General features: G+C 40.1%; 1 protein-coding gene across 1 annotated transcript in view; it reads right to left on the bottom strand.

Annotated features, from left to right (window-relative positions):
* LOC139762511 (uncharacterized) overlaps positions 1-22,088 on the bottom strand; it is an 854,543-nt gene that overhangs the window by 603,065 nt on the left and 229,390 nt on the right. The window contains exon 6 of the mRNA XM_071687495.1: positions 1,756-1,904. Coding sequence (XP_071543596.1) covers positions 1,756-1,904 — 149 coding nt within the window. The remainder of the gene's footprint in view (positions 1-1,755; positions 1,905-22,088) is intronic.

The following is a 22,088-nucleotide window of genomic DNA, read 5'->3' as shown; positions in this document are numbered from 1 at the left end:
TTAACAAACATTCCCTTTTACTACAACTCCCGATTACATTTATTCATGACAACCCTGCATTATATGTCACTTCCTGAGGTAAACTTCACTCTCTTCATATACTATGCTACAAACTTAAATATCTTACAGTGCAAAAATTATGGCAGCTGCAGTGGCTATGTGACTATCATTCTGAACCTTAAAAAGTTGTTCCAAATGTTTCACCCTCTAATGACAGGTTTCTAGTGATCATATTTAAGGGTATGTCCAGTAATGGAAGTACATGGAAAGGATTCTGCACATCTAGAAACCTTTACTGTCAAAAGTTGAATATTACAGATAAATCTATCTATTTGTCTACCTGTATCTCTGACACCTGTTCCCAACTGGAACACCCTCAAAGAGTTGGCCATGGCACTAGAGTCTCCACAACTAGTGAACTCTAATGCTGCTTCTTAGCCTTTAGTGCCTCACCCTTAGCAGGCCACTGGCAGAGGGCAACTCTAGCGAAGTGTTTGCATAGGCACCTGCCTACTTCTACCGAATGTGCCTCCATAATGTTCCTACCTACTACCTCTACCTAATGTTTTTACCAAATGACAAGTATTTTAGATAACAGTATCTTTTCATTCTGTGTACTAAAATGATGTTGCCTGTAATTTTGTTATTCAATCTTCATTTTCAGAATTACTCTGCTTATTCTAGAAAATAATTTTTTCATGTGAAACAAGTTCCACAAATAAAGAGATATGATGATTATTTGCTTAAGATGAACAATAAAATTCTACTTAGTGTGAAAACGATCTTCCTGATTAAGACTCTTCTAGAAACTCTATGGCAAATACGAAATAAATTGTAAAAAAAGTGTGATTTCCTCTCTGTACATTAGAGAGAGAGAACTTTACATTCAAGGAGCCCTAACTCTTGTATTTCAAGTAGGGCGATAGCATTCATCCTCTCTTTATGTTAACCATTCCAAAAATCCCCTACCCTTACTCTTAACCAGTATTTCTTTACAGTCTTCTTAACAAGCCTCTTTCTCAACTCCTGATCAGGACCTAAGGTAAGTCTGGCACTGCACCTCATGTAGACCTGTAAATGTCATCCATCTTCACATATTTCTTTTTCCACATTTATAGGAGTATCTTGACTGATAATAATCTCCATACCTTCATACATTACAAACACAACTGCACAACTCAAATTAATCCCTAGTGCGTTTGACAACTTTAAAAGCTGAAAAGTCACAGCTTGCTCTGAATGTTCTAGAATGAGGATTGTCTCATCATATATGCACACTGGAAGCACCGAATGGATGCATATATCATATAAAGAAAAACAAACAAACAAAAAAGATTAAGAAGTTAGATAACAGAAACCTCTGAATATTAATGCGTAATGTGAAAAATTAGCAACAAACAGCTATGTACAACTGCAATAAGATGGTGACTATCTATATCATTAAGAACGTAATAGTTTGCACAAACCAAATAAATGTAATGATGTTAATCATATTCTAAACTTTCAGCAGTACAGCAGTGAAATTAAAAACCTTATCTTAAGGCATGCTTTGAAAATAATATCAATGTACTCACTGCCCGTCCTGATTTTCTTGGACTTTAGGAAGCATTTTTACCACTATGTTCTTGCTTTTCAGTAAGGCCAGGGGAAACTGGTACTTCTGTACTTGAGTATTGGTTATATGAAACCTAGACCCTATCAATTACTTAAATAAAAATGTAAAAACTTAATCCTGGCTATCTGACATGTACTTACTTCGTGTTTGATCCGGTACTTATCTTCTGATGTGTACCCCCAATGCATGAGATAGACATCTTCAGCTCTCACATATCTTGGGTCAAAGCGACAGAAGGCTTCATATGAATGACCAACCTCACGTACAATATCACCACGTGGTATTATAGCTGGAATATCAAAGACATTATTGAGTACATGTAAGCTGAAAGTGTAAATCTGGTAAACCAGTTATATATTCAACACTTAAAAGATTTTTTTTATTATCCGTACCATAAAAGAAACCAAAACAAAGTATCAACATCAAAATATAAATGTAGGTATGATAAATCCTCGATTTAACGGACTAATCAGGGCAGGGGTGTCTTTTAATGCTGAAAGTCCATTAAATCGAGAATGTAATCCATGAGCCATTTTTAATACAATATGCAGCTTAAACACTTTAACTCTATCACATGATGCCATTATGAGTTGTAAGGATTGCAAAATTATCAAACAAATAAAGTCACAATTCACTGTGTACAACCTGACACATGGTAACTTCAGGCAGACTGAGACCAAAACAAAGCTAGTATACCCCACACTACCAAAAATATGTGCAATATGAAATGCGCATGGTGGGTTGTTTCAGATCTTTTAATTTTTTTATTTTCAATATCATCAATTAATGTATTATTATTTGTCTGATATGTTAAATTCAAAATCCATTGAATTAGGGCCCATTAAATTGAGGGTTTACTGTAATCTCCAATTACAAGGTTTGCCTCAAAGGTATGAAATGTTGGAAGGGTCAACCATTTTGAGTAAGATGTATTGATCATCAGTATGTATCAGCATACCAACTTACATAATCATATATCACACAGTGCCTAACAACTGAATGAGACTAGCAGAGAGGGTGGCAGAGATGGAGAAAGAGGTGATGGTAGTGGTGGTAACAAAGGAAATGGCATTTCTGGTGACACAAGATGTTGTACAGATGGTAGGAGAGGTGGTGCCCATGGTGATGGCAAATGAAGTAGCACAGGAAATGGTGGTGATTGTGGCATACGTGGCTGTCGAGGTGGTGGTAGTGATGACAGCAAGGGAAGTGACACTGTGACACAGGAGATAGCATGGGTGATGGAACAGACGGTGGAAGAGGTGGCATTAAGGGGTGGTGGAAATGGTAGCATACATAATGGTAGTGACTGGCAAAGGGGGTGGCATACGAAGGGGCACCAATGTTGGACAAAATGGTGGTAGAAGTGGTTGTAGCAGTACTATCACTGGGGACAGAAGAGGTGGTGAAAGTGATGGAGGCAGAGAGGATGCCAAAAGGGATAACATAAATAGTGGCACAAGTGGTGGTAATGATGGTGGCAATGGGGTTAGCAGGGGTGACTGCAGGGTCAGTGGTGGAGATTGCAGATAGCGCAAGAAGTAGTGATGGTGGTGATGGCAGAGGCACTACCAGAGGGGAAAGAAAAGGTGGTGGCATGGGTAGTTTTAGTGATGGTGGAAGAGGTGGAGGCAGAAATGGAAAGAGGTGTTGACACAGGTGATGGCAGCATTATTGGCAAAAGAGTGGCATAAGCAATGGAGAATGTGGTGGCAAAAGAGGACGACAATGATAGTGCTAAGGGTGACTGCAGAGGTTACCTCTAAACGAAGAGAGACTTGCCATGCCCCAACAGGAACAAATATCATGTAGAAAGGAAATTACTGGGTGGATTGAGAATAATAAAAGAAAATGTAGTAGTGATGATGAACTTTGACCTTTTGCCCTTAAAAATTGAAAGGAAGCATCTTTACCATTAGAAAAACAAAGGATAATTCATAATGAAACCCATCCAGGTAAATGAAGTTAATGTGCAGTAACAAAGCTCTTTTAAGTCTAGAAGTGATGTTGACTTTCAATCCTTTCTTCTTAAAATCAATGGTAACAATCATTTTCCTCAGGAAACACACATACTGAGTGTTAAGGAAATCTACCTCACCTAATTACTGTGCAAAAACAAAAGTGAATCCAAAATCAACTCAAAGTCAAGAGTGGCCTTGACTTTTGAACCAAAATCAATAGCACCATTTATCTTTTCTTTAACCCTCTGTGAGATGAACTCACTTAAATTCATCTCATATCAAGGTACATAATCATAAATCAAACAATGGCTAAGAAAGACACGAACCCAAAACGTAACCATGATGTGCTTGAACCTATAGATAAAAACTTAACCATTGTCACTGAGCCACAAATCGTAGGTCACGATAGCTCACTTTTGATGGGATGTTGAAGCACTCATCACTATACATTGACACACAAAGGTCAGGTCGACCTATTTTGAGAGGAAAGCTGAGCTACTCATCAATACTATCATCATTTCCATACTTATTATTTTCATCATTATAATCATTATTATCATAATAATTAAGCTTCATTATCATTATTGTCATTATTATTCTCTTCATTATATCTGATCAAGTATATTTATTTCTATTTATTTTGCTTTGTTGCAGTCTCCCGCGTTTGCGAGGTAGCGCAAGGAAACAGACGAAAGAAATGGCCCAACCCACCCTCATACACATGTATATACATACACGTCCACACACGCAAATATACATACCCATACATCTCAATGTACACATATATATACACACACACAGACACATACATATATACACATGCACACAATTCACACTGTCTGCCTTTATTCATTCCTATCGCCACCTCGCCACACATGGAATAACATCCCCTCCCCCCTCATGTGTGCGAGGTAGCGCTAGGAAAAGACAACAAAGGCCCCATTCGTTCACACTCAGTCTCTAGCTGTCATGCAATAATGCCCAAAACCACAGCTCCCTTTCCATATCCAGGCCCCACAGAAATTTCCATGGTTTACCCCAGATGCTTCACATGCCCTGATTCAATCCATTGAAAGCATGTCGACCCCGGTAAACCACATCGATCCAATTCACTCTATTCCTTGCCCGCCTTTCACCCTCCTGAATGCTCAGGCCTCAATCACTCAAAATCTTTTTCACTCCATCTTTCCACCTCCAATTTGGTCTCCCACTTCTCCTCGTTCCCTCCACCTCCGACACATATATGCTCTTGGTCAATCTTTCCTCACTCATTCTCTCCATGTGACCAAACCATTTCAAAACACCCTCCTCTGCTATCTCAACCACGCTCATTTTAATTCCACACATCTCTTTTACCCTTACATTACTTACTCGATAAAACCACCTCACACCACATATTGTCATCAAACATCTCATTTCCAGCACATCCACCCTCCTGCGCACAACTCTATCCATAGCCCACGCCTCGCAACCATACAACATTGTTGGAACCGCTATTCCTTCAAACATAGCCATTTTTGCTTTCGGAGATATTGTTCTCGACTTCCATACATTCTTCAAGGCTCCTAGGATTTTCGCCCCCTCCCCCACCCTATGATTCACTTCCGCTCCCATGGTTCCATCCGCTGCCAGATCCACTCCCATATATCTAAAACACTTTCCTTCATCCAGTTTTTCTCCATTCAAACTTACCTCCAAACTGACCACATATTATCTTCAAACATCTCATTTCCAGCACATCCACCCTCCTCTGCACGACTCTATCCATAGCCCACGCCTCGCAATCATATAACATTGTTGGAACCATTATTCCTTCAAACATACCCATTTTTGCTTTCCAAGATAATGTTCTCAACTTCCACACATTCTTCAATGCTCCCAGAACTTTCGCCCCCTCCCCAACCCTATGATTCACTTCCGCTTCAATGGTTCCATCCGCTGCCAAATCCACTACCAGATATCTAAAACACTTCACTTCCTACAGTTTTTCTCCATTCAAACTTACCTCCCAACTGACTTGTCCCTCAACCCTACTGTACCTAAAAACCTTGCTCTTATTCACATTTACTCTCAGCTTTCTTCTTTCACACACTTTACCAAACTCAGTCATCAGCTTCTGCAGTTTCTCACAAGAATCAGCCACCAGCGCTGTATCATCAGCGAACAACAACTGACTCATCTCCCAAGCTCTCTCATCCAGAACAGACTGCATACTTGCCCCTCTTTCCAAAACTCTTGCATTCACCTTCCTAATAACCCCACCCATAAACAAATTAAACAACCATGGAGACATCACCCACACCTGCTGCAAACCTACACTCACTGAGAACCAATCACTTTCCTCTCTTCCTACACGTACACATGCCTTACATCCTCGATAAAAACTTTTCACTGTTTCTAACAACTTCCTTCCCACACCATATATTCTTAATACCTTCCACAGAGCATCTCTATCAACTCTTATCATATGCCTTCTCCAGATCCATAAATGCTACATACAAATCCATTTGCTTTTCTAAGTATTTCTCACATACATTCTTAAAAGCAAACACCTCATCCACACATCCTCTACCACTTCTGAAACCACACTTCTCTTCCCCAATCTGATGCTCTGTACATACCTTCACCCTCTCAATCAATACCCTCCCATATAATTTCCCAAGAATAATCAACAAACTTATACCTCTGTAATTTGAGCACTCACTCTCATCCCCTTTACCTTTGTACAATGGCACTATGCAAGGATTTTGCTAATCCTCAGGCACCTCACAATGAGACATATATACATAAAATAACCTTACCAACCAATCAACAATACAGTCACCGCCTTTTTTAAAAAATTCTACTGCAATACCATCCAAACCCGGTACCTTTCCGGCTTTCATCTTCCACAAAGCTTTTGCTACCTCTTCTCTGTTTACCAAATCATTTTCCCTAACCCTCTCACTTTGCACACCACCTCAACCATAACACCCTATATCTGCCACTCTATCATCAAACACATTCAACAAACCTTCAAAATACTAACTCCATCTCCTCACATCACCACTACTTCTTATCACCTCCCCATTAGCCCCCTTCACTTAAGTTCCCATTTGTACCCTTGTCTTATGCATTTTATTTACCTCCTTCCAAATCATCTTTTTATTCTCCCTAAAATTTAATGATACTCTCTCGCCCCAACTCTCATTTGCCCTCTTTTTCACCTCTTGCACCATTCTCTTGACCTCCTACTTCTTTCTTTTATACATCTCCCACTCATTTGCATTATTTCCCTGCAAAAATAGTCCAAATGCCTCTCTCTTCTCTTTCACTAATAATCTTACTTCTTCATCCCACCACTCACTACCCTTTCTAATCTGCCCACCTCCCACGCTTCTCATGCCACAAGCATCTTTTGCGCAAGCCATCACTGCTTCCCTAAATACATCCCATTCCTCCCCCACTCCCCTTATGTCCTTTGTTCTCACCTTTTTCCATTCTGTACTCAGTCTCTCCTGGTACTTCCTCACACAAGTCTCCTTCCCAAGCTCACTTACTCTCACCACTCTTTTCACCCTAACATTCTCTCTTCTTTTCTGAAAACCTCTACAAATCTTCAACTTCGCTTCCACAAGATAATGATCACACATCCCTCCAGTTGCCCCTCTCAGCACATTAGCATCCAAAAGTCTCTCTTTCACACGCCTATCAATTAACACATAATCCAATAACGCTCTCTGGCTATCTCTCCTACTTACATACATATACTTATGTATATCTCTTTTTTTAAACTAGGTATTCCCAATCACCAGTCCTTTTTCAGCACATAAATCGACAAGCTCTTCACCATTTCCATTTACAACACTGAACAACCAATGTACACCAATTATTCCCTCAACTGCCATATTACTCACCTTTCCATTCAAATCACCCATCACTATAACCTGGTCTCATGCATCAAAACTACTAACACACTCACTCACCTGCTCCCAAAACACTTGCCTCTCATATCTTTCTTATCATGCCCAGGTGCAGATGCACCAGTAATCACCCATCTCTCTCCATCCACTTTCAGTTTTACCCATATCAATCTAGAGTTCACTTTCTTACACTCTATCACATACTCCCACCACTCCTGTTTCAGCAGTGCTACTCCTTCCCTTGCTCTTGTCCTCTCACTAACCCTTGACTTTACTCCCACAACATTCCCAAACCACTCTTCCCGTTTACCCTTGAGCTTTGTTTCACTCAGAGTCAAAACATCCAGGTTTCTTTCCTTAAACATACTACCTATCTCTCCTTTTTTCTCATCTTGGTTACATCCACACACATTTAGACACACCAGTCTGAACTTTCGAGGAGGATGAGCACTCCCCGCGTGACTCCTTTTTCTGTTTCCCCTTTTAGAAAGTTAAAATACTATATTAATATAATAAATAATATAATAATAAAATAAAATAATAATAAAATTAAATAAAATATTAATAAAATAAAATAATAATAACTACTCATTTTACAATTTATTTTGCTTTGTCGCTGTCTCCCGCTTTAGCGAGGTAGCGCAAGGAAACAGACGAAAGAAATGGCCCAACCCACCCAAATACACATGTATATACATACACGTCCACACACGCAAATATATATACCTATACATCTCAACGTATATATATATATATATATATATATATATATATATATATATATACACACATGTACATAATTCATACTGTCTGGCCTTATTCATTCCCATTGCCACCCCGCCAAACATGAAATAACAACCCCCTCCCCACTCATGTGCGTGACGTAGCGCTAGGAAATGACAACAAAGGCCACATTCGTTCACATTCAGTCTCTAGCTGTCATGTAATAATGCACCACAACCACAACTCCCTTTCCACATCCAGGCCCCACAAAACTTTCCATGGCTTACCCCAGACGCTTCACATGCCCTGGTTCAATCCATTGACAGCATGTACACCCCGGTATACCACATCATTCCAATTCACTCTATTCCCTGCACGCCTTTCACCCTCCTGCATGTTCAGGCCCCAATCACTCAAAATCTTTTTCACTCCATCTTTCCACCTCCAATTTGGTCTCCCACTTCTCCTCGTTCCCTCCACCTCTGACACATATATCCTCTTGGTCAATCTTTACTCACTGATTCTCTCCATGTGACCAAACCATTTCAAAACACCCTCTTATGCTCTCTCAACCACACTCTTTTTATTACCACACATCTCTCTTACCCTATTATTACATACTCGATCAACCCATCTCACACCACATATTGTCCTCAAACATCTCATTTCCAGCACATCCACCCTCCTCCGCACAATTCTATCCATAGCCCACGCCTTGCAACCATATAACATTGTTGGAACAACTATTCCTTCAAACATACCCATTTTTGCTTTCCGAAATAATGTTCTCGACTTCCACACACTCTTCAACGCTCCCAAAACTTTTGCCCCCTCCCCCACCCTATGATTCACTTCTGCTTCCATGGTTCCATCCACTGCCAGATCCACTACCAGATATCTAAAACACTTCACTTCCTACAGTTTTTCTCCATTCAAACTTACCTCCCAATTGACTTGTCCCTCAACCCTACTGTAACTAATAACCTTGCTCTTATTCACATTTACTCTTAACTTTCTTCTTTCACACACTTTACCAAACTCAGTCACCAGCTTCTGCAGTTTCTCACACGAATCAGCCACCAGCACTGTATCATCAGCGAACAACAACTGACTCACTTCCCAAAGTCTCTCATCCGCAACAAACTGCATACTTGCCCCTCTTTCCAAAACTCTTGCATTCACCTCCCTAACAACCCCATCCATAAACAGATTAAACAACCATGGAGAGATCACCGCACCCATGCCGCAAACCTACATTCACTGAGAACCAATCACTTTCCTCTCTTCCTACATGCACAAATGCCTTACATTCTCGATAAAAACTTTTCACTGCTTCTAACAACTTCCTTCCCATACCAAATATTCTTAATACCTTCCACAGAGCATCTCTATCAACTATCATATGCCTTCTCCAGATCCATAAATGCTACATACAAATCCATTTGCTTTTCTAAGTATTTCTCACATACATTCTTCAAAGCAAACACCTGATCCACACATCCTCTACCACTTCTAGAACCACACTGCTCTTCCCAATCTGATGCTCTGTACATGCTTTCACCCTCTCAATCAATACCCTAACATATAGTTTCCCAGGAATACTCCACAAACTTTTTTTTTTTTTCATACTATTCGCCATTTCCCGCGATAGCGAGGTAGCGTTAAGAACAGAGGACTGGGCCTTTGAGGGAATATCCTCACCTGGCCCTCGTCTCTGTTCCTTCTTAATTTGAGCATTCACTCTTATCCCCTTTGCCTTTGTACAATGGCACTATGTAAGCATTTTGCCAATCCGTTCCTTCTTAATTTGAGCATTCACTCTTATCCCCTTTGCCTTTGTACAATGGCACTATGTAAGCATTTTGCCAATCCTCAGGCACCTCACCATGAGACATACATATATCAAATAACCTTACCAACCAGTCAACAATACAGTCACCCCCTTTTTTAATAAATTCTACTGCAATACCATCCAAACCCGTTGCCTTGCCGGCTTTCATCTTCCGCAAAGCCTTTACTAACTCTTCTCTGTTCACCAAATCATTTTCCCTAACCCTCTCACTTTGCACACCACCTCGACTAAGACATCCTATATCTGCCACTCTATCATCAAACACATTCAAAAAACCTTCTACGTACTCCCTCTATCTCCTTCTCACATCACCACTACTTCTTATCACCTCCCCATTAGCCCCCTTCACTGAAGTTCCCATTTGTTCCCTTGTCTTACGCACTTTATTCACCTCCTTTTAAAACATCGTTTTATTCTCCCTAAAATTAAATGATACTCTCTCACCCCAACTCTCATTTATTCTCTTTTTCACCTCTTGCACCTTTCTCTTGACCTCCTGCCTCTTTCTTTTATACATCTCCCACTCATTTGCATTATTTCCCTGCAAAAATTGTCCAAATGCCTCTCTCTTCTCTTTCACTAATAATCTTACTTCTTCATCCCATCACTAACTACCCTTTCTAATCTGCCCACCTCCCACGCTTCTCATGCCACAAGCATCTTTTGCGCAAGCCATCACCGCTTCCCTAAATACATCCCATTCCTTCCCCACTCCCTTTACGTCCTTAGTTCTTACCTTTTTCCATTCTGTACTTAGTCTCTCCTGGTATTTCCTCACACAAGTCTCCTTCCCAAGCTCACTTACTCTCACCACTCCTTTCACCCTAACATTCTCTCTTCTTTCCTGAAAACCTCTACAAATCTTCACTTTCATCTCCACAAGATAATGATCAGACATCCCTCCAGATGCACCTATCAGTACATTAACATCCAAAAGTCTCTCTTTCACGTGCCTATCAATCAACACGTAATCCAATAACGCTCTTTGGCCATCTCTCCTACTTACATATGTATACTTATGTATATCTCTCTTTTTAAACCAGGTATTCCTAATCACCAGTCCTTTTTCAGCACATAAATCTACAAGCTCTTCACCATTTCCATTTACAACACTGAACACCCCATGTACACCAATTATTTCCTCAACTGCCACATTACTCACCTTTGCATTCAAATCACCCATCACTAAAACCCGGTCTCATGCATCAAAACTACTAACACCCTCACTCACCTGCTCCCAAAACACTTGCCTCTCATGATCTTTCTTTTCATGCCCAGGTGCATATGCACAAATAATCACCCATCTCTCTTCATCCACTTTCAGTTTTACCCATATCAATCTAGAATTTACTTTCTTACACTCTATCACATACTCCCACCACTCCTGTTTCAGGAGTAGTGCTACTCCTTCCCTTCCTCTTGTCCTCTCACTAACCCCTGACTTTACTCCCAAGACATTCCCAAACCACTCTTCTCCTTTACTCTTGAGCTTCGTTTCACTCAGAGCCAAAACATCCAGGTTCCTTTCCTCAAACATACTACCTATCTCTCCTTTTTTCTCATCTTGGTTATATCCACACACATCTAGACACTCCAATCTGAGCCTTCGAGGAGGATGAGCACTCCCGCGTGACTCCTTCTTCTGTTTCCCCTTTCAGAAAGTTAAAATACAAGGAGGGGAGGGTTTCCAGCTCCCTGCTCCCGTCCCCTTTAGTTGCCTTCTACGACACGTGAGGAATGCATGGGAAGTATTCTTTCTCCCCTATCCCCAGGGATAAATGTAAATGATGAATAAGAATAAATAACAATAATAATAATAATAATAATAATAATAATAATAATGATAATAATAACAATAATGATAATAATAATCATTCATTTATTTTATTTTGCCTTGTCACTGTCTCCTGTGTTAGCGAGGTAGCGCAAGGAAACAGACGAAAGATTGGCCCAACCCAGCCACATACACATGTATATACATATACGTCCACACATACAAATATACATATCTATACATCTCAATGTACACATATATATACACACACAGACATATACATATATATACACATGTACATAATTCATAGTCTGCCTTTATCTATTCCTATCACCACCTCACCACACATGGAATAACAATCCCCTCACCCCTCATGTGTGCGAGGTAGCGCTAGGAAAAGACAACAAAGGCCCCATTCGTTCACATTCAGTCTATAGCTGTCATATAATAATGCACCAAAACCACAGCTCTCTTTCCACATCCAGGCCCCACAAAACTTTCCATGGTTTACCCCAGACGCTTCACATGCCCTGGTTCAATCCATTGACAGCACATACACCCCGGTATACCACATCGTTCCACTTCACTCTATTCCTTGCCCACCTTTCACACTCCTGCATGTTCAGGCCCCAATCACTCAAAATCTTTTTCACTCCATCATTCCACATCCAATTTGGTCTCCCACTTCTTCTCGTTCCCTCCACCTCTGACATATATATCCTCTTGGTCAATCTTTCCTCACTCACTCGCTCCATGTGTCCAAACCATTTCAAAACACCCTCTTCTGCTCTCTCAACCACACTCTTTTTATTTCCACACGTCTCTCTTACCTGTACATTACTTACTCGATCAAACCACCTCACACCACATATTGCCCTCAAACATCTCATTTCCAGCACATCCATCCTCCTGCACACAACTCTATCCATAGCCCACACCTCGCAACCATACAACATTGTTGGAAGCACTATTCCTTCAAACATACCCATTTTTGCTTTCCGAGATAATGTTCTCGACTTCCAAACATTCTTCAAGGCTCCCAGAATTTTCGCCCCCTCCCCCACCCTATGATTCACTTCTGCTTCCATGGCTCCATCCACTGCCAGATCCACTCCCAGATATCTAAAACACTTTACTTCCTCCAGTTTTTCTCCATTCAAACTTACCTCCCAATTGACTTGATCCTCAACCCTACTGTACCTAATAACCTTGCTCTTATTCACATTTACTCTGAACTTTCTTCTTTCACACACTTTACCAAACTCAGTCACCAACTTCTGCAGTTTCTTACATGAATCAGCCACCAGCGCTGTATCATCAGCGAACAACAACTGACTCACTTCCCAAGCTCTCTCATCCACAACAGACTGCACACTTGCCCCTCTTTCCAAAACTCTTGCATTCACCTCCCAAACAACCCCATCCATAAACAAATTAAACAACCATGGAGACATCACACACCCCTACCGCAAACTTACATTCACTGAGAACCAATCACTTTCCTCTCTTCCTACATAATAATAATAATAATGACTATAATCATCATTATTAGTTATTATTATCATTATCATTATTATTATTATTATTATTATTATTATTATTATTATTATGTGAATAAGAGCAAGGTTATTAGGTACAGTAGGGTTGAGGGTCAAGGCAATTAGGAGGTAAGTTTGAATGGAGAAAAACTGGAGGAAGTAAAGTGTTTTAGATATCTGGGAGTGGATCTGGCAGCGGATAGAACCATGGAAGCGGAAGTGAATCATAGGGTGGGGGAGGGGGCGAAAATCCTGGGAGCCTTGAAGAATGTTTGGAAGTCGAGAACATTATCTCCAAAAGCAAAAATGGCTATGTTTGAAGGAATAGTGGTTCCAACAATGTTGTATGGTTGCGAGGCGTGGGCTATGGATAGAGTTGTGCGCAGGAGGGTGGATGTGCTGGAAATGAGATGTTTGAGGATGTGTGGTGTGAGGTGGTTTGATCGAGTAAGTAATGTAAGGGTAACAGAGATGTGTGAAAATAAAAAGAGTGTGGTTGAGAGAGCAGAAGAGGGTGTTTTGAAATGGTTTGGGCACATGGAGGGAATGAGTGAGGAAAGATTTACCAAGAGGATATATGTGTCGGAGGTGGAGGCAACAAGGAGAAGTGGGAGACCACATTGGAGGTGGAAAGATGGAGTGAAAAAGATTTTGAGTGATCGGGGCCTGAACATGCAGGGGGGTGAAAGGCGGGCAAGGAATAGAGTGAATTGGATCGATGTGGTATACCGGGGTGTTCATGCTGTCAGTGGATTGAATCACGGCATGTGAAGCGTCTGGGGTAAACCATAGAAAGTTGTGTGGGGCCTGGAGGTGGAAAGGGAGCTGTGGTTTCACGCATTATTGCATGACAGCTAGAGACTGAGTGTGAACGAATGGGGCCTTTGTTGTCTTTCCCTAACGCTACTTCGCACACATGAGGGGGGAGGGGGATGGTATTCCATGTGTGGAGAGGTGGCGATGGGAATGAATAAAGGCAGACAGTGTGAATTGTGTGCATGGGTATATATGCATGTGTCTGTGTGTGTATATATATGTGTACATTGAGATGTATAGGTATGTATATTTGCATGTGTGGACGTGTATGTATATACATGCGTATGGGGGTGGGTTGGGCCATTTCTTTCGTCTGTTTCCTTGCGCTACCTCGCAAATGTGGGAGACAGCGACAAAGAAAAAAAAAAAAAAAAAAAAAAAAAAAAATTATTATTATTCTTCTTCTTTCTTTTAAACTATTTGCCATTTCCCGCGTTAGCGAGGTAGCGTTAAGAACAGAGGACTGGGCCTTTTTTGGAATATCCTCACCTGGCCCCCTCTGTTCCATCTTTTGGAGAGAAAAAAAAAAAAACGAGAGGGGAGGATTTCCAGCCCCCCGCTCCCTCCCCTTTTAGTCGCCTTCTACGACACGCAGGGAATACGTGGGAAGTATTCTTAATCCCCTATCCCCAGGGATTATTATTATTATTATTATCATTATTATTACATATCATTATTACTATTACATTATCATTATCATTTTCATCATCACCACTACTATTTTCATTAATGTTGGGAAATAATCTCCACACTAGTGTGGCTAAAAATGAAAGTGGGATGCAAGAGATGGCTGATCATTAGTGCTTATGCAAGTGGCCATGAGTGGGATGATGATGAAAGGTTAGTGTTCTGGGAGCATGTGACTGACCATATCAAGATATAATGCAAAAGATCAAGTATTAGTGATATGCAATTTAAATGCAAGAGTGGGTAATGTGGCAGTTGGGGATGTATAACTGCAGGACATGGGGTATTCAGTGAGGTGAATGAGAACAGTGAACACCTTGTGGAGCTATTTCCTGAGATAGGACTGCTGACTGGGAATGCCTGGTTTAAAGAGAGGGAGATACATCAGTATACATGGGAGAGTCAAAAAGATGGTATGGGAGCATTATTCAATTACATAATAATTGGCAGGCATGCAAATGTGAATGGGCTGAGAGGGGCAGCTGTTGGGATGTTTGATTATTACCTTGGGGAGGCAAGGGTACAGATTTGTTGAGGTTTCCCTTAAAATTTACTTGGGGAGGCAAGGGTAAAGATTTGTTGAGGTTTCCCTTAAAAAAGTAAATGATATGGGTGACTGTGAAGAAATACCAGGATATATTGAGTGTAGAATGGTAAAAAAGTAAATGAAACAAAGGCAGTGGAAGGGAAAAGGAAACATTTAAGGAAGCAGTGCTGGCATGTGTGAGAGAAGTATGTGGCATGCACAAAGTGGGATGTGGGTGAATGAGAAAGGGTAGTGAGTAGTGAGATGATAAAGTAATGTTGCTGGTGGAAGAGAAAAGAGAGGTGTATGCATATTATTTACAGGGAAGGAGTGCAAATGATTGGTAGATACACAAGATAAAGAAGAAAAAGGATAAGAAGAAGTGCTGGAGTTTACAAAAAAAAAAAAAGGGGGGGCAAATGAGAGGTGGGGTGAACAATTATCAGTAAACTTCAGAAAGAATACGATATTTTTGGAAGGAGATTAAAAACGTGAGAAAAACAAGAAAACATATGAAAGGGACAAATGCAAAAGAGGCAACAAATACTGATGAGGTGAGAAGAAGATGGAGTAAGTATTTGAAGGACTGTTGAATGTGTTTGATGATACGGTGGCAGATTTAAAGTGTCTGGGTCAAGGAGGTACACAAACTGAGAGAGTCATGGGAAGTGGTTTTGTGAAGTTAGAAAGAGGTTGTGAAAGCCTTACACAGGTTGGTGTGGCAAGGCAGCTGGAGTAGATGGTACTGCAATTAAATTTCTTATTTAAGGGAGTGAATGTGTTGTTGATTGGTTAGTTATGACTTTCAGAGAATGACTGGATCATGGTGAGGTGCTGAGGATTTGCAGAATGCACATTTTGTGTCATTGTATAAATACAAAGGGGACAAAGATGAGTGCTTAAACTATTGAGGTATAAGTTTGTTGAATGTACCTGGTAAACTGTATGGGAGAGTAGTGACTGAGAGGATGAAGGCATGCATAAAGCATCAGATTGGAGAGGAACAGTGCGGTGTAAAGATAGAGAATAAGTGGATCAGGTGTTTGTTTTAAAGAATGTGCGTGAGAAATACTTAGAAAAACAAGAGGATTTGTGTTTAAACTACTACGGTATATGTTTGAGTGTACCTGGTAAACTGTACAGGAAAGTGGTGACAGAGAGGATGAAGGCATGCACAGTGCATCAGACTGGGGAGGAACACTGTGGGTTCTGGAGTGATACAAAATGTGTGGATCAGTTGTTTGCGTTACAGAATGTGTGTGAGATATACTTAGAAAAATATGAGGATTTGTATATGGCACTTATGGTATTAGAGAAAGCATATGAAAGGGTTGATAGATATAACTTGGGAAAGGTCTAACAATATCATGGTTTGGTAGAAAAGTTTCTACAAGCAGGTTAGCAGGTTCAGCAAGGGAGAGGAGCTGGTTAGCTGGGAAGTGAGTCTGAGTGGATAAAATTCAGACACCTGGGAGCAGTCATGGCAGCAAATGGGACCACAGAAGGTGAGGTGAGTCACTGGGTATATAAGGAGTGGAGAAGTTTTGGGAGCATTGAGGAATGTGTGAAAAGAAAGGACATTATATGGGAGGGCAAAAATGGGTTTGTTTAAAGGTACCATTGTTCCAACATTGTTGTATGGATGTGCTGAGAAGGGAGGACATACCAGAAATAAAGGGCTTGAGGACAATATATGATACGTGGCAATTTGAGCAAGTAATATAAGGGTAAGAGAGAGGTGTTGAGAATGTGGATGAGAACTGAAGGTGTCTGAAATGGCTTAGAAATATGGAGAGAATGAGTAAGTTTGAGGTTGACAAAGGATACTGGTATCAGAAATGAAAGGGAAGAGAAGGGGGAGGCCAAACTGAAGATGAAATGATGGAGTGAAAAATGTTTTGCGTAGTCAGGGGATGACCAGGCAGAAGGGTGAAATGCATACATGGGATACAGTGATTCGGAGTGATGTGGTATAAATGGGGAAATGCAATGTCAATGGGCTGAACGAGGGTATATGAGGCAGCCAGCAGAAACCACATAAAGGTCTGTGGAGCCTGATTATGGGTAGAAGGCTGTGGTTTCAGTGCAATACATATGACAGCTAAAGAACGAATGTGAACAAATAAGGCCTTTTTTTCATCTTTCCCTAATGCTACCTCACTAACACGGGAATGGCAAACAAGTCTGAAAAAAAAATCCAAATCATTATCATACAGCCCTAGAACACCTTTTACAGGAATCCTGCAGATTCAAGGATGCACTCTATGCAAAAACAGGAAATTGTTATAATCCTCTGGACCAAAGTGAAAAGGTTTTCACTGAGACTGCTTATTTCCATCTAATGATGATGATACAGCCTCTCTGAGGGTGACTTCTCACTAGCAGTGTAGTCCCTTTTCTTTTCAGTAACCGACATTGAATGGATAAAAAAATCATTCCAATCAAGGCATTCTTTGGTGAAAGAAAAAAGTAAGAGAAAAAGATTGGTAAGCAATTTCTTATAAATTTACAAATCACCAAAAAGGATTCTTTAGGTTAGCCAAGGTAGCAGGGACAAGGATTATGAGACACCAAAGGGGCAGGACTTATGAACTACAATTAATCAAGTTGTTGACAGAAAGATACACAAAGATATGGATGCTGAAAGTACTCCAACAGTTCTTTCTCTAACTCATGGAAAAAATTAAAGATGAAGAGGTATTAACAGAGCTGTGGGAGGACAGCTGCTTATAGAGCAGCTGTCCTCCCACAGCTCTGTTACATTACAAAATGAAGATACAATTTACTTAAACATTACTCATATGTCTAATCTATTATCATTAAATGTGTTTTCATTTTCTGTATAAATAATAACAAGCTGTTAATTTAAGAGACCTGGGATCCTAAAACATTCATAATGGTAAAAGGTTAAAAAAAGCCAGTTCCCTGAGGTTTTCTTACTACTCTGCCATCCAGATAAAATTCCATCCAAATTTTCATTGAACTTTTTGGGCAGCTCCTTCGTCAGCACTTGCTGCTTCACTTGTGATTCAAACATTGTGCAAGCTAAATCTTCTTTCAAATCTACTGAACCAACCATGCCTTGCTGTGATGTGAAGTTCTTAATGTAATCTTCTGTTCACTCCTTCAAGGTCTCATAAAAGACTTATAACCTTCCCCTGAATTGTTAGTAAGCTTGCTGGTACATGTTTTTGAATGAACAACTTTTCCATTTTGTAGATGGGCCCTTGTTGTTGCTTTGTCATTATCGTAGACTTCACACTTGCTGAACCTTTCGCTGTTTCACGTATCTTTCTTTGTCCTTTAAAATTGTGGAAACCGTCAAATGGGACAACTTTAGATCACGTACAATCATATCAACATTTTTTCCTCTTTCACATTAGGCGACTACCTTCATTTTCAATTCCAAATCAAGCATCTTCATTAGCTTCCTGCCAGATCTATCAACATACAATGGGTTTTTCCTCTTGCTTGTCATCTTCTTTGGGGTTTAATACAAAAGTGGTTTAATCCAGCGCAAAACTTCGTTAGATTCATTTGAATTACTCATACTTACTGAATGGTAACTGAGAGCGAGAAATAAAAGATGCTGTGTTGTACACAATGCCAGGATCATCTGACATTCATAATCGTATGCATGCAGCCGTAAGCACTGGTGAACATATGACCAAGTGTAATCTTTATATAAAAGTACATCTTTTTAATTAATATCTTTTTCAAGTTGTACATACAGACGGTTGTAAGTCACATAGGCTGTAAGTTAGGGACCATCTGCACTAAACTGATGATTTCTGGAAAGTGACATGTATGCTCTGGCTTTGGCACATCACACATGATAACTAAAAAGCAGATACTATATACAAATGAAGTTATTGTGGTTTGTTCCTAAAGCTACATCATTAAAGTAAGAGAAGCATCAAAGTACAAAAAACAACAGAGAAGGAATTTTCGTATCAAAAGAGCAAATAAAATTGCCAAAGATTCTAATATAATTTATACCCCTAGATTTTGAAGCATATTTTCATTTGAAATTACTCCATACAATTTTCTTAGGATGCCTGATCATTTATAGAAATATGAATACTTGATTTCAAAATTTCTAACTTGGTTTACTAAAAATATGCCAAACAGGAAAACTGCTAAACAAATTTTTGCACATTTCTATGGGGGCCCACAATAGGAAAAGCCCACTAGTGCATTACTCTGACTGCATCAATATCAAATGGCCTCTTCCAAGGTTTCATAAATAAAATGAACAAGCACTAACTACAAAAAGTCTAAAACATTCCCAGGTATCAGGACTGCAGCTAAAATAAAGAAATCTGAATTCCTCTCAGCATTAGTCACCATTAAAAACATTCAGTATGCAGTAATAATAATGTTTCTTTCAACTTCCTCTCCTCTTTTTGGCACTTGACTTGCTTTAAGTGTAAAGCTAGTTTTTTCAGTGACTACTACTCTGACACAGTTATCAGTTTGAGGTTCATTCAGTATTGTCATTTCCATAAGTCTAATCTTCTTTTGTAGTCACTCTACATGTTTGTCTGGTATTTTTTTCAACAAGAAGAATGAGAAAGTGAGACAAGAGTTTTGAGAGAAGATGAGAGTGAGCATCAGGCAATTTTGATGCAAGGGATCAAGCAATAGTGATGGATGATTTAATGCAACAGTGGATGATGTGGCAAATGGAGTATAACTGGGGGCATGGCATAGAATACCCAGCATGAATGAAATGAACTACTGTGGAGTCATGTGCTGAAAAAGGCCTGGTGACTGGGAATAATTGGATTAAAAAGAGATATACATAAGTCTATGTGGGTGATAACAGTTAACGTTGAGCATGCATTAGTGGATCATGTATTTATTGACAGGCATCCTAAAGACAAACTTCTGGATGTAAACATACTGAGACAGACAGTTGGTGGGATGTCTGACAATTTCCTAAGTGATGGCGAGTGAGTTTCTAGAGGCTTTAGGAAGAGAGGAAATGATATGAGTGGGAAGATGGTGGTGACTGTGAATGAGCATGGAAAAGAAGCTTGTGTGAGGAAATATAAGGAGAGATTGCATAAAGATTGGCAAAAGTTAAGAATAAATGTAATTATGGGAGTGGGTGAGGAAAGGGAGGTATCTATGAAAGCAAATGTTTACATGTGCTACAGTAGTGTGTGGCATACAGAGGGTGGGTAGAAGGAATGTCAGAAAAGGTAATGAGAAGTGGGATGAGGAAGTTACATTATAAACAACAGAGAAAAGACATGTGTATGGGCATTACCTGCAGGGTAGGAGCATTATTGATAGGGAGCTGTACAAAAGGAAGCAGCAAGAGGTTAAAATGAAGGTGCAGGGGCTGAGAAAGATGGTAAATGAAAGTTAGTAAGAGAGAGTATTTATAAGCTTCAGGAAGAATAAGAAAACATTCAGGCAGAAGGTGAACAGGATGAGGAGAACAAATGAACAAAAGGGAGCAACAGCGAAGGAGACTGATGGCAAAGCAATAGCAGGCAAAGGAGAGGTGAAGAGGAGACAGAATGAGCAATTTTGAAAGACTGATGAATATGTTAGATGACAGGTTAGAAGATGTGGGTGTTTGAGACATGGAGGTACGTGAGGCAAGACAATCATACGAAGAGGTCTGCATTAGAAGAAGTGTGGTAAAGCAGCAGGGGTGGATGAAATTGTAGCCGAGTATCTTCCAGAAATGAGGTAGTGTTACTGACTGGTTAGTAGAGATTTTCAATATATGTATGCCTCAAAGTTAGGTGCCTCAAGATTTGGCAGAAAGCCTGTGTAGAGCCACTGTGTAAAGGCAGCAAAAGGGATTAAAGTATTGTTATAGTTAAGTTATAAGTTAAGTATAGCTTGTAAGTTGTATGGGATAGTGGCAATTGAGACTGTGGTGCCATGCACAAAGAATCAGACTGGGGAGAAACAATGTGACTTTAGGAGTGGAAGAATGTGTGTGAAAAATGAGAAAAAGAATCATATGTGGCATTAATGAAACTGGAGAAAGCTTATGACAAAGCTGACAGAGATGCTTTGTAAATATAATCAATATAAGGTGTAGGACGAAAGCTACTACAAGCAGTGAGGAATTTCCATCAAGAAAGTAAGGTGAAAAGAGAGAAGGGCGAAGTGATTCCTGGAGAAGGTGGGTCTGTAAAACGGATGTGTTGTCACCACGGCTGTTCAATGTTTATGGATGGGGTAGTGAGGGAGGTAAATGCAGGGTCTTGAAGAACGAGGTGGTTTGCAATATGTTGGGACAAGGGTCCTGGGAGGTGAGGCAGGTGATGTTTTCTGATGACATAATTCTGGTGGCAGACTAAGAGAGAAATTGCAGAAGACAGTGTCTGAGTTTGGGAGAGTGTTTTGAAGTTTAAGAGGTTAGAGAGACATGTTGGTTGGAGAGTGAGTTTGAATGGAGAGAACCTGGAGGAGATAAAGTATATTAAATATCCGGGAGTGGAATTAGCAACAGACAGATCCAAAGAAGCTTAGGTAAGTCTTATGGTGGGTGAGGGGCTAAGGCCCTAGGGGGGATTGAGGAGTGTGTGCATACACTCACTGCCTCTAGACAAAGATGGATATGTCTTTAAGTACGGCAGTCCTGAAATGTGGTATTATATGAGGTTATTTATTATTCATTTATTTATTTTACTTTGTCACTGTCTCCCACGTTAGCGAGGTAGCG

Source organism: Panulirus ornatus, chromosome 3, assembly GCF_036320965.1.
Source record: "Panulirus ornatus isolate Po-2019 chromosome 3, ASM3632096v1, whole genome shotgun sequence".
NCBI lineage: Eukaryota > Metazoa > Arthropoda > Malacostraca > Decapoda > Palinuridae > Panulirus > Panulirus ornatus.
The sequence above is the reverse complement of the archived record's forward strand: the minus strand, read 5'-3'. Positions and strand labels throughout refer to the sequence as shown.